Genomic DNA, 13082 nt, shown 5'->3' with positions numbered 1-13082 from the left:
GGACAAACTAACCAGATCAAGCTTTGTTACTATAAAAACTCTGCGACGAATCTTCCCCCACTTGGGATTTCCACATTAGGTCCAAGCTACCATCTCCCTTGTTCTGTCGAAACTAGATTACGCCAATAACCTCTAACATGGTTCACCTTTAACGACCATGAAAAGACTACAACGGATTCAGAACTCGGCTGCCAGACTACTTTTGCATATCAAACCGCGAGACCACATCTTGCCTGCCTTGAAAGCCCTGCATTGGTTACCAGTTGCCAGAAGATCCACATTCAAGCTGCTTTGTATCACCCACTAAGCGGATACATGCAATGGGACCACTCTTCATCTGGAGTAAAATCCCAAACACCTTCAACAAAGGAACCTCGGCTCTAGAGTGGCACCTCACCTAAAAATCCAAAGATACATGATAAAAACCATGAGTGGCACATACTTCTCTGCTCAAGCAGCCAAACTATGGAACTCTTTACCCCCCCCGCCCCCCCAACATAAGATCCACGGACAAACCACCTTATCTACAGAAAACTGTTCCTGGCTCTTCCTCACATAACCACCATACATTTTAAAAATTATGATTTTTAATTAGAAATAAAATTAATTTTTAAGTACAGGACACTTGAAAACCAGAGTTTATCTAATGCATCTTTAATCTACATTGCTTACCTCCTGTATGCATCTATATACGTTCCATGTACTTATGGATCTATATATTTATTACTTCTAATTCAGCATATCCAATGCACTACCCTATTTCTCACCCTATACCTCTCTCAATATATCTTCTAGCTCAACTCTGACTCGTCACAAACCTCTTTCTGCTAATCTTTCCAATGCACTACTCTATTTCTCACCCTATACCTCTATCAATATATCCTCTACATCCACTCTTTCATCGCAAACCCCATACCACTACTATGATCCCCCAAAATACCCTTTCTAAACTGTACCCTACTCTACCCCTCCTTGCATCTGACACCTTTTTTACTATACCGATCCCCCAAAATAAGCCTTTCTAAACTCTTCCCTTTTGATTCATCCCCTCCAAATCCCTTTAACTCATCCAAAGCCTCCTCCTACTGCTATGACCTCCAAAACAAAAAAGTCTAAATCCTCCACACTTATATCCCTCCACTACCCTTTTCAATCAAAATAAGACTAACATGTCCACTTCTCAAATTTCATATTTCACTTTACTAATTCAACAATAATCCTATATGGGTTCTGGAGTCGAGTGCTACTCGCCAAAAAAGCGCTTCAACACCCCATCCATGTTAACAAGGTATATAAATGCAAACCTTTTTCCCTCTTCTATCCCTCCGCTATCCTTCTCAATCCAAATAACTGAATAACCTATCCACCACTCAACTTACTTTAATATTTCACTATAATAATTCACCACTAATCCTTTATTGGTGCCGGAGTAGTGTACTACTCTCTGAAAAAGCGCTTCAACGCCTCTTCAGGGGTAGTAAGCAACATATAAATGCAATTACAAAACAATACCTCATAGTAGTTATGGGACTTTTTTTCTTTACAAAAACAATGGAGGAGTGACAACTCAGAAACAGAGAAAAAAAGGTTTCTCTGGACATGGGCTTATGTACTCAATTCAGCACAATGTGCCCCAACCTGTTTAAGGATAATGCATATCCTTGTAGAAGACCCCTCACTCACCAACCTAGTTGGTGACATGCTTCATCATCGGGGTCCCACCCCATAAGCCGAGTGCCTATAGGGTGTGCTGCGACACCTGACTACAATGGAGCTGGTTAATTTTTCTTTTATGTGTTCAGGGCGATCAAACAAGTGAATTTAAAAAGGGCCAACACTACTCACTGCAAGTATTTATTCTTGAGTGCTTGAACCCTAGTTAAAAAATGTGTAACACCTATGCCTAATTAGGTAGACTTTGGTGTTAAAAGCAGTGTTTGATAAAAATAGCTAAGTGTGCTATGTGAAGTGTGATAAATGCTATTGATTAAAAAGGTCTACATGTTTCAACCATTGTAATTATTCATTGGTTTTCGTCAGGACCGTGATATTGAACTGGGTGGTCCACACACGCTAAGGTGCGTCCTACCCTAGTCCAAGTTGGAGTGCACAAATTGTGAACTCGTGTAAAAATAGTGCGTTTTCTTTATTCAAAGAAAAACCTGTAAAGAAACAGGAAAACAAAAAACAGGGAGGGGTCACATACAGGGGTTGACAACACACATGTACTACATTTAACGTATATAGCCATTCTTTCCCCTTTTGAGGCAATAGATGGGGTTATGCCCAAGTTGTAAAATAGAGGAATCCATCTAGTTGTGCAACAGTACTACAGTGCTTTTACCGGACTGTGACTGATAGCTACTCGAACGGTGCCAAAGAAGTGGTGTCGACCTAGTTTTGGCATCTGAGAATAGCTAGTGAAAAATAAGGGCGGCGTAATTATGAGTGAGTGATCATACTGGTGTTCGCGAAGTGGACGGCTGCCGAGAATTGTGAGCAGTCGTGACGTCGCTATTGTAAATCGCGACTGATATATAGCTTTTTGCTTACGCTTCCTTGCGGTGTTGCCGCTTCATGGGCACCAGCGCTTCCAAGACGGCAAGAGTCCGTCTCCTGAAAGTCGATAGACAACAAAAAGAGAGATATGCCCGGTTTTAGTTTTCTGGCTGTATTTAGCATTTAGTATCGCCAGCTGGCTCACGTTCGAAAAACGGGAGGCAAAGATTGTTTCCTCATTCCCATCAGGCCACATACTACTTACTTGCAGCTTCTGATCACCAGACGGTAAACCTACTTGGTTCCGGCTGGCGGTGCCCCGAGGAGTAACCGGTGATCTCGATGGCTGCCGGTAAAGTAACGCTCGGAGCGTTTCCTGGTTGGGCGTGGCCTCATCACGTGGTGTGGTCACGTGAGTCGTAATTGACCAATCGGGTTCTCACAGGAGGTGGAGCCCCCGGACAATGTCACAGTTTATAAAAAACGAAGGAAAATGTTTTGTTTGTATTCCTATGGAAAGTAATTAGGTTCACACAGGATGTAAACAATGAAACATTACAAACGGAATTTGGAATTTAAAAGAATTGGGACATTTTAAAAGAACAGAGGGCAGAATCAGGATTCATAATCAGCCGTGTAGGTTGAGCAATTCCTTGCTGATTTTTACGATGTTTAAGGATACATCTTGGTCTTATTTGTAATTTGAGGACAAGTTTTCATGTCATTACACTGTTCCATGGGATATTATCGTTCAGGCCTGACTTATGGGAGGACAGTCTATAGACCCATCTTTGCTCTTTTTCAAATAGTCGTTGGGTCAGGTTCGCTCCTGGCTTAACTTGTTCGATAATCGTCCATTCAAGGTCATCTGGTGTATGACCTTTTGAGAGAAAATGTTCCGTGAGTCTGGTATTGGACTTTTTGCACCTAATAGTGCTTCTATGCTCACCTATCCGTAGTTTGATCTTTCGGCTCGTCATCCCTACGTAACGTAGGTCACACGGGCATGTGAGCATGTAGACAACATTTTCACTGTTGCAGTTCGTTTGACCTCTAATCGTCCAGGTTTTGTTAGGTTCTAACTGTAATGTTTTGGTGTTCTTCGTGTAAGGACAGACACTGCAAGTACCACATTTATAGTGGCCTGTCACTTTTGGTAAATCCCATAGAGTTGTTTGTGTTTTTCTTTCTGGGGTTATCTTTTTTGGTCTTGTATTGACTACTCTGTCTTTTATGCTCTGTGCTCTTCTGAAAGAGAACAAGGGTTTCTCCCACCTCAAATTGCCTGTGTTCAGAATACTCCAGTGTTTTTTTATTATTCGAGAGACGTTGTTGGAAATAGTGTTGTAAGTGGTGACACATGTCAGGGGTATTTCTTCCACTGTTTTGTTCGTCTGTTCCAATAGACCTGAACGCGGTTGGTTCCGCGCACGTTTTTGACTTTTTTGGAGAATCTTGTTCGGATATCCCCGATTACGCAATTTTTGGGTGAGGTCCTGGGCTTGATTTTTATAATCTGCCAGCTCACTGCAGTTCCTACGGATCCTCAGGTATTGTCCATACGGTAAGTTCTCACGTAGAGGTCTTGGGTGAAAGCTTTCGAATCGTAGCAGATTATTTTTGGCAGTTGGCTTGTGGTGGGTGACAGTTGTCAGTTTTCCTTCTTTTTTCGTGATTGTTACATCAAGGAAAACTAGTGTCTCTGGGTTTTTTTCATAGGTAAACCGTAGGTGCTCATCACAGGTGTTGATCCAGTTAAAAAAGGAGATTAGAGATTCTTCCGTACCTTTCCATATGGTCAGCACATCATCAATGTATCTGCGCCATATTAGGATGTTAGGGCTATAGGGGTTTGTTTGACTGAGGATGTATTTTTCTTCAAAGTCATATACATACAATCCCACTATGCTCGGCGCAAAAGAACTGCCCATAGATGTCCCACCTGTCTGTAAGAAGATCTGGTCTTCAAACTCAAAGTAATTTCTTTTGAGAGCCAGTCTGGCACATTCCAAAATGAACTCTCTGGGGGTTCTGGACGACCACTCTTCCTTTCCTAATTACTTTCCATAGGAATACAAACAAAACATTTTCCTTCGTTTTTTATAAACTGTGACATTGTCCGGGGGCTCCACCTCCTGTGAGAACCCGATTGGTCAAATACGACCCACGTGACCACACCACGTGATGAGGCCACACCCAACCAGGAAACGCTCCGAGCGTTACTTTACCGGCAGCCATCGAGATCACCGGTTACTCCTCGGGGCACCGCCAGCCGGAACCAAGTAGGTTTACCGTCTGGTGATCAGAAGCTGCAAGTAAGTAGTATGTGGCCTGATGGGAATGAGGAAACAATCTTTGCCTCCCGTTTTTCGAACGTAAGCCCGCTGGCGATACTAAATGCTAAATACAGCCAGAAAACTAAAACCGGGCATATCTCTCTTTTTGTTGTCGATCGACTTTCAGGAGACGGACTCTTGCCGTCTTGGAAGCGCTGGTGCCCATGAAGCGGCAACACCGCAAGGAAGTGTAAGCAAAAAGCTATATATCAGTCGCGATTTACAATAGCGACGTCACGACTGCTCACAATTCTCGGCAGCCGTCCACTTCGCGAACACCAGTATGATCACTCACTCATAATTACGCCGCCCTTATTTTTCACTAGCTATTCTCAGATGCCAAAACTAGGTCGACACCACTTCTTTGGCACCGTTCGAGTAGCTATCAGTCACAGTCCGGTAAAAGCACTGTAGTACTGTTGCACAACTAGATGGATTCCTCTATTTTACAACTTGGGCATAACCCCATCTACTGCCTCAAAAGGGGAAAGAATGGCTATATACGTTAAATGTAGTACATGTGTGTTGTCAACCCCTGTATGTGACCCCCTCCCTGTTTTTTGTTTTCCTGTTTCTTTACAGGTTTTTCTTTGAATAAAGAAAACGCACTATTTTTACACGAGTTCACAATTTGTGCACTCCAACTTGGACTAGGGTAGGACGCACCTTAGCGTGTGTGGACCACCCAGTTCAATATCACGGTCCTGACGAAAACCAATGAATAATTACAATGGTTGAAACATGTAGACCTTTTTAATCAATAGCATTTATCACACTTCACATAGCACACTTAGCTATTTTTATCAAACACTGCTTTTAACACCAAAGTCTACCTAATTCGGCATAGGTGTTACACATTTTTTAACTAGGGTTCAAGCACTCAAGAATAAATACTTGCAGTGAGTAGTGTTGGCCCTTTTTAAATTCACTTCTTTGATCGCCCTGGACACATAAAAGAAAAATTAACCAGCTCCACTGTAGTCAGGTGTCGCAGCACACCCTATAGGCACTCGGCTTATGGGGTGGGACCCCGATGATGAAGCATGTCACCAACTAGGTTGGTGAGTGAGGGGTCTTCTACAAGGATATGCATTATCCTTAAACAGGTTGGGGCACATTGTGCTGAATTGAGTACATAAGCCCATGTCCAGAGAAACCTTTTTTTCTCTGTTTCTGAGTGGACACTCCTCCATTGTTTTTGTAATTAATTCCGGGGACCAGGAGTTCCCAACTCACATAGATAAGTGTAAATTTTCCCTCACTCTCTCTTTTGTTATTGAAAACTTTTTTTCTTATGCTTTATGAAAGGGATAGAAGATACAACCAAGCTGTTACCAAGATAATTGGGAAAATATAGTCCAGTAAGGGTCAGTGTCATCTTAGGGACTTTTGGAGCCACAGGCAAGACCTATTTTGAGGCCCCCTATTTGGATTATATTTAAATGTTTGTGGCTTTCATTGTATGAGAACCTGGAAATGATTGTTGGAAAAATGTGGCGAAGCTGGAAAACCGCTAGATTAGTATGTTTGTATATTTGCATTGCGTTAACCTAACTGAAGGGTAGAGGTGCGCTGTTCTGAGTCAAATACAGAAATGCAATCAGAATTCATGTAAAGGGCGGTGAAATCCATTAGTTGCACTCTGCTTTCATTTGCTTCTGACCCTCAGCTGCTCGTTTCACTCTCACCTCATCAGGTCAAAGCTCCGGACTATCTGAGAAGCTGCCTCCCACCTGCAGCTAACTGGATGGGGCTAAACTGCCTGCTGCTTAACTGGGGAAAGACTGAAGTCCTGGTGGGGCTGAACCAGCCTCCTCTCTGGTCTCCTGACTGGCGGCTATATGATCTTTGCCCTTTCCCTCCTCCCAAGCCTGCAGTGAAAAATGTTGGGGTCTGGATGGATGCCAATCTCACCATGGATATACTATGTCAAAAAGCTGGCTGGGGGCTGTTATGGACTTCTGAAAAGTCTCAGTTAGTCGAGACCGTAGTTCTTTTTCTACTCAAACTGTAATCCAGGGTATCGTCATGTTGCACCTGTGCTATGGAAATGTTCTCCAACTGGACGGCTCTTACTCTTTCATTAAGCATCTGTAGATGACCCAGAATGCTGCAGCCCGGCTACTCTTACATATTTCTACGTGACAATTAAATTCCTCTAAGCTCAGCCTTGCACTGGGCACCCCATAGAAAAAATATTTAAAGTCAAGGCTCTTTGATTCATCTTCAAGGGCTTCCCGAGTTCTGGCCAGTTATATTTTAGACATATGATCCAACCTTACTGTCCTACCAGAGCACGGAGATCTGACTTCTCTAACCTAGCCATTTTGCCTTGGTTTAATAAAGTCAGAAAGGGTGGCCAGTCCTTTAAATATCTAGCAGCCAAACTTAGAAACACCGTTCCTTCTCAGTTTCGTCATAGGCCAAACAAAACCTTTTTCAGAAAACTATTACAAGCCTGGCTTAAGTTCAGTGGGAGTTTTGTTGTGGCTTCAGCACTGGGCAACCTTGCTCTTTAGAACACATAAATATCTGTTATTTTGTTGGTGATACGTTGTTTGCTTCTCTGGGTGTTTGACATACTGTGGCAGCTCAGCCCTTGCAGTTCCTACACCCAGCGCAGTATCTGATAATGCCTGTTCCGTAGGATCAGATAGGCTTTTTCCATCTATACACCCAGGATCTGGAACAACATCCCATTATCCATCAGGACTGCCCCAATGTTGTCCCAATTTAGGAAAGAGTGGAAGACTCTTCTTTAAAGAACACTAGATCACAATGCATTAACAGTCCAAAACCCTATGGAATGCACACCTGTGTTCATTGTTACTCATAATGAATAAATAAAGGTTGTTTTTTAAGTGGAAAACCCAGCTTCCTGTGCTATTACTTAATCACTAAAAGCTTATCTTTGACCATGTACAGCAGTCCGCTGCCCTTTTGTTTGCTTTGCGCTCTAAAAATAACACATTCATTCATACATGCTTGCATACATACATGTCGCAGAACTTCATGCAGTCACTAAACTTCCATGTTAAAACATGTGGCAAGGGGGAGATGGGGGTGTCCTTTGTGTTTTTTAAGATTTTAAGCTCTCACCAGGTTCTGACTTCATTGTTGTTCTTCCTCTGCAGACTGTTGGGAAGGTGCCCACGCTCGCTCACCACAGTGCCACGATTTACCACAAGGAGCTGTATGTCTTCGGAGGGACATTTCCCGCGCCACCAGGCACTGACCAGGGACTATGTAGTAACATGCTGTACATCTTTAACCCGGAGTACAAGATTTGGTACCAGCCCATTGTAGAAGGGGAGAGGCCCCTGCCAAGGTTTGGGTGAGGCTCCTACAGATCATCTTTGTTTTCAACTCTGTGTCCTATAAACAAAAAGAGTATATAGGGAAATGATGGGGCACACTGATGTGATGGTGCCTCTGAAAAGTCTAGAGGACTGGATCAGACTAAATCTCATTCATGTGGCCTTTCAGATTTACTGGCCTGTCAAGCCTGTGGAGCTGGGGCATTGTCAGTCGCATGTCAGACATACACCATGCTATATGCTCGCCCGTTCAGACACCTACTATTTTTGCATGTGTGTATTTGGTGTCTGCTAGCATCCTCCTTGTGTTTCTGAGCACTTCTTGCTGGGTAATTGTCACACTTGGTGGTGTTGACAACTGATCTCCTGGGACACCAGTAGTACTAGAACCCAAACTGGATTACCATGTACTTCCCTTTAGCTCCTGAGCTGAACCTTATTTTGTATTGTTTAGGACTCCTTCCCATCAATGTCCTGGTTAACTGGTACTTTTAGGTATGCTTGATCTTCGGTTATTCCTTTACGGGTTGCCTCAGTGGCCAAGAGGGGAGATGGAGGAGTTTGACTGGTTTGGGAATCTGAGGGGGTAAGCTGTTTGAGCTGGCATGCTGAATAGGTGAGGCTCAGAGAATTGTATGTGTAAGAGGGTGTTTAACACACTGAGAACTGGACCAGTTCTCTTAGTTTTGGTATCCTTGCCAAAACCATGCAAATACTATGTCTGTGAGAATAATAGAGTTTGAGGGACACCGTAGTGTGCTTAGGTACTTTTTAAGCGACTGCAGCAAAAAACGAAAAGGGCAGTTGTTATTTCTTTGTCCCGCAACATGTATCCCAGTATCCAGGTTTGTGTGGAGTTTGAACAGTCAATACACACTATAACCTGGTCAATGATCAGTATGTGTGTGTGTGTGTGTGTGTGTGTGTGTGTGTGTGTGTGTGTGTGTGTATATATATATATATATATATATATATATATATATATATATATATATATATATATATATATATATATATATATATATTCACGAAGCTTGCTACTCAAAGGCAGAGTCCTGCCAAATCCAAAGCAACAAAGAGTCGACCCAAAAAGTGCTGGTGCAAGGTGGTTTTAATGAAATAAAGCCAGCGCTGCCGCCATGACGCGTTTCGCCTTCGAGAAGGCTTGATCACATGACAAACTGCTTGACAGTGAGCAGAACTTTTAAAGTGACAGTGCATGTAATTGAGTCATGAAAATGGTAAAAATACTATACAATGGAAACGCTGTAAATGTGCAATCATTAAAGAATGCCGTGAAAAAACAAACTGGATATACTCAACAGTGCTTTCACAGATAATAAAACCAAATGTACAGTTAATGAAAACAAGAGCATATTTACAAAGCACAAAACTGGTAGAAAAATGTATACATGACAAATAATTTCATCTATGTACAAGAGCATCGGCCCATAGCTTGTATATAATCTAAATGTCCAGTTAGTGATGAAAACCAAATAACCTGCTCTTATTCAATACAGCGTTAATCCAAAATCATGAGACAATATTTTCAAGAAACTTGAATATAGCCCAAGTGGGCATGTCACAATGTCTGCTAAAAACATGGAAAGTGCAAATAGTGATAGTGCAAAAATAGCAATAAAGTGCAAATGTTGTAACCGATAATTCCCAAATGTTATCATATAATTTTTTTTTAAAGAATTCTTAGTTTCATAGTTAAAAAATGTTTCATTTTATATACACTGAGAGTAACCACATGAGGAACAGAATATAACCGGACAGGTCTTATATGCATCCTGAATAATCCTAAATACAAGTGTACAGATCTTCCCTGTCGTTTAGACCATTAGGATTCTTTGTATTAAGCTCCAAAATGTATCTTGTCTCCAGAAGACGGAGTTTGGCCTCACGGTCACCTCCTCTTCTCGAGACCTCGACACAATCAATTAAAAAAAATTGGAGCTTATCAGGTATGCCTAGATGTTTTTCTTGAAAGTGCCTGGCAACCGGATAATTCTGATCGTGCCCTGATATTGCACGTATGTGTTGGAGTATCCGTTTGTGGGCGGGCAGCTTAGTACTGCCCACATACTGCAGTCCACACGGACACTCCAACACATAAATGGCGTAATCAGTCTTGCAGGTAAGCCACTTGGAAATAGCAATAGGATGTTCATGGAATGGGCTATTAAAGTGAGTCCTGTTGCTGCCAAATCGACAGGCTTTACATTGTGGACACGCCTTAAAACCCTTCTTTAGTGCTGACCAGGTGTTGGAGGCATTGGGCTCTAAAGTATTGCTGACTAAAGCCTTTGACATAGAGGGGGATCTCCGAAATGTAAGTTCTGGTTTTGTGTTGACTAAGTGACCAATCACTGGATCACTTTGAACCAGATTCCAGTTCTTGTGTATGATCTTTCGAAGGGCCCCATGTTGACGATTATATGTCAAAATAATGCGTGGGGAACTGGTCTTAGTATCCCCTATCAAAGAAACATCCGAATGAATGTTTCTTGCTTTAGGAATCAGAGCCTCCTGTATACTTCAAGTATACAGAATTAATGATAAAGGCACGGCCACAGGGTGTCTCTCCATCATCATAGACTCTAGTGAGAGTCTTCATGCCTCATAGGGTGGAGTGCGGGGGGAGGTGGGGGGGAAGGCCTCGGGGAAGGCCTTGGGGAGGGGGCCGAGGAGGGGGGGAGGGAAGGGGGGAAACCAAAAAAGAAAAACTGGCAAATTCGGTCATAGACTACGTTGTATTAAGAGTAAAAGCTACAGAAATGTTAAAGAAAAGCAAAACCGTATTATATATTTTAAGGAGAATGGGTGTTTAAAGCTTATCGGGCTAGTCTTTCAAGTTAATACATGGGGAGAATAAGCCTCTGTACGTGGAATGTGGCAGGCCTCAATCATAAAGATAAAAGGGCCCAGTTATTTCAATTAATACAACAAAACCCTGTTGATATATTATGTCTCCAAGAGACACATATCGCATACTCTGACAGGAACTTACTTAAACTACCAGGTTATAACCTAATGGCAGCTACATCCCAAACATCTAAAACTAGAGGGGTAGCCATTTTCACTAAACCTATAATAGGCCCCCCAATTCGTAAATCAGCTGATAAACATGGCAGATGGGTCATAATTCAGCTTCAGCTGGATATCACTATCTGTGCAATCTATGGTCCAAATTTAGATGACCCTGCTGTTTTTCGAGAGCTCGAAATTGAATTGGCCTCTTGGTCAGGTTCCCTGGTCTTTTGTGGAGATTTCAACATCGACATAGGGTTGTCTTCTGGGAATTTTTTATCTCAAAATTATAAAGGGCGCAAACCAAAGGTGTATACAGCATTGGATCAGATGATGAAAAGTCACAACTTGGTTGACGTCTGGGGCCTACTCCGGGGGCCAAATGTGGATGGCTATACATATTTCTCTTTCCCCCACAACAAATATGTTAGAATCGACTATATTATGTCAAGTATAAATCAGAAAGATATTATAGAAATAATTAAATCCCCGAAAACCTTATCTGACCACAATGCACTGACCTTTACCTTCGACACGGCTAATTTAGTTAAACCAATAACACAGTGGACTTTTGATAGGAGGTTACTGGTTAATCCAGAATATATAGCGTATATTAAATCATGGACCCAGTCCTTTTTTGACTGTAACCAGTATAGCGCACCCCGTATTATAGTATGGGACTGTTTTAAAGCAGCATTGAGAGGAGAGACCATTTCCTTTGTTGCTAATAAGCGAAAGCTAGAAAAACAATCCAATATGGAAATGATGCAGGAGTTGTCCAATCTTGAGGCCCATCATGCCTCCCAGCTAAATCTGTCTCGTAGAGGGCAAGTCGATCCTACCTTAGATCCTGGGAAAATCTCAGATAAAATAATGATTTTAAAAAATGAGATTAATAGTACGTTAATTCAAAAAGCCGCGGAAACCTATCAGGCCAATAAGGATAGATTGTACGAATCAGGGGAAAATGTGGGGAAGCAGTTAGCACTACGCACACGACAAAAGCAATCATTGAGTAATATTAAAAAGATAGAATTTGAGGGAAATGAGTATACTACCCCCAAAGACATTGTTAAAGTATTTCAAAAATATTATCAAAAACTCTATAGTAGTGATATCTCACATCCTGATAATGAAATTACAACATTCTTAAATAATTGGCTCCCAGACCATATTAATCATAAAAATATCGATGAAGAAAATAAGATTTACCTGGACAGAGAGATTACGTTCACTGAGGTGGGGATTGCATTAGCCGAGATGGCCAATGGTAAGGCGGCCGGACCGGATAAAATTCCATTGGATTTATATAAAATCCTTGGTAATCAGATAACTCCCTTTTTGTTTGATTTGTTTCTTGGAGTCCAATACCACACAATTCCCCCTGAGTCTTGGAAACAAACAAATATAATAATTTTCCATAAGAAGGGTAAACCACCCCACCTGCCTTCCTCATATAGGCCTATATCCTTGATCAACTCCGACTCAAAGCTATACGCTAAAATATTTGCAAATCGTCTGAGCGGGGTCATCGAACGGCTTGTATCCCCGTGGCAACACGGCTTTATACCCGGCAAAGGCACTACAGACCATACTCGTAGAGCCATAACCCTACTTGACATCATGGGCGCCACGGGGGGCGAGATGTCAATGATCTTCCTCGATGCCGAAAAGGCATTCGATCGAGTATTATGGCAGTTTCTCTGGAACATCCTGGAAAGCAAAAATTTCGGAAATACTTTTATCAATGCCATTAAAGCCATTTATACCAACCCCACGGCAAAAATCTGTATAGCAGGAAATGAGTCGGATGTCATTATGATTCAGAGAGGTACAAGGCAGGGTTGCCCATGCTCCCCGGTTCTATTTGCACTTTATATAGATCCCCTTATTC

At 42.1% G+C, this 13082-nt stretch overlaps 1 protein-coding gene across 9 annotated transcripts in view; it reads left to right on the top strand.

Moving 5' to 3' along the window:
* The window catches only part of LOC144782717 (uncharacterized), a 163076-nt gene that overhangs the window by 78312 nt on the left and 71682 nt on the right, over nucleotides 1-13082 (top strand). For all 9 annotated transcript variants that reach the window (XM_078662039.1, XM_078662040.1, XM_078662044.1 and 6 more), the window contains one exon: nucleotides 7970-8169. In XM_078662039.1, coding sequence (XP_078518165.1) covers nucleotides 7970-8169 — 200 coding nt within the window. The remainder of the gene's footprint in view (nucleotides 1-7969; nucleotides 8170-13082) is intronic.

The sequence above is a fragment of the Lissotriton helveticus genome, chromosome 9 (genome assembly GCF_964261635.1).
Source record: "Lissotriton helveticus chromosome 9, aLisHel1.1, whole genome shotgun sequence".
NCBI lineage: Eukaryota > Metazoa > Chordata > Amphibia > Caudata > Salamandridae > Lissotriton > Lissotriton helveticus.
This window is presented reverse-complemented; position numbering and strand designations above follow the sequence as displayed.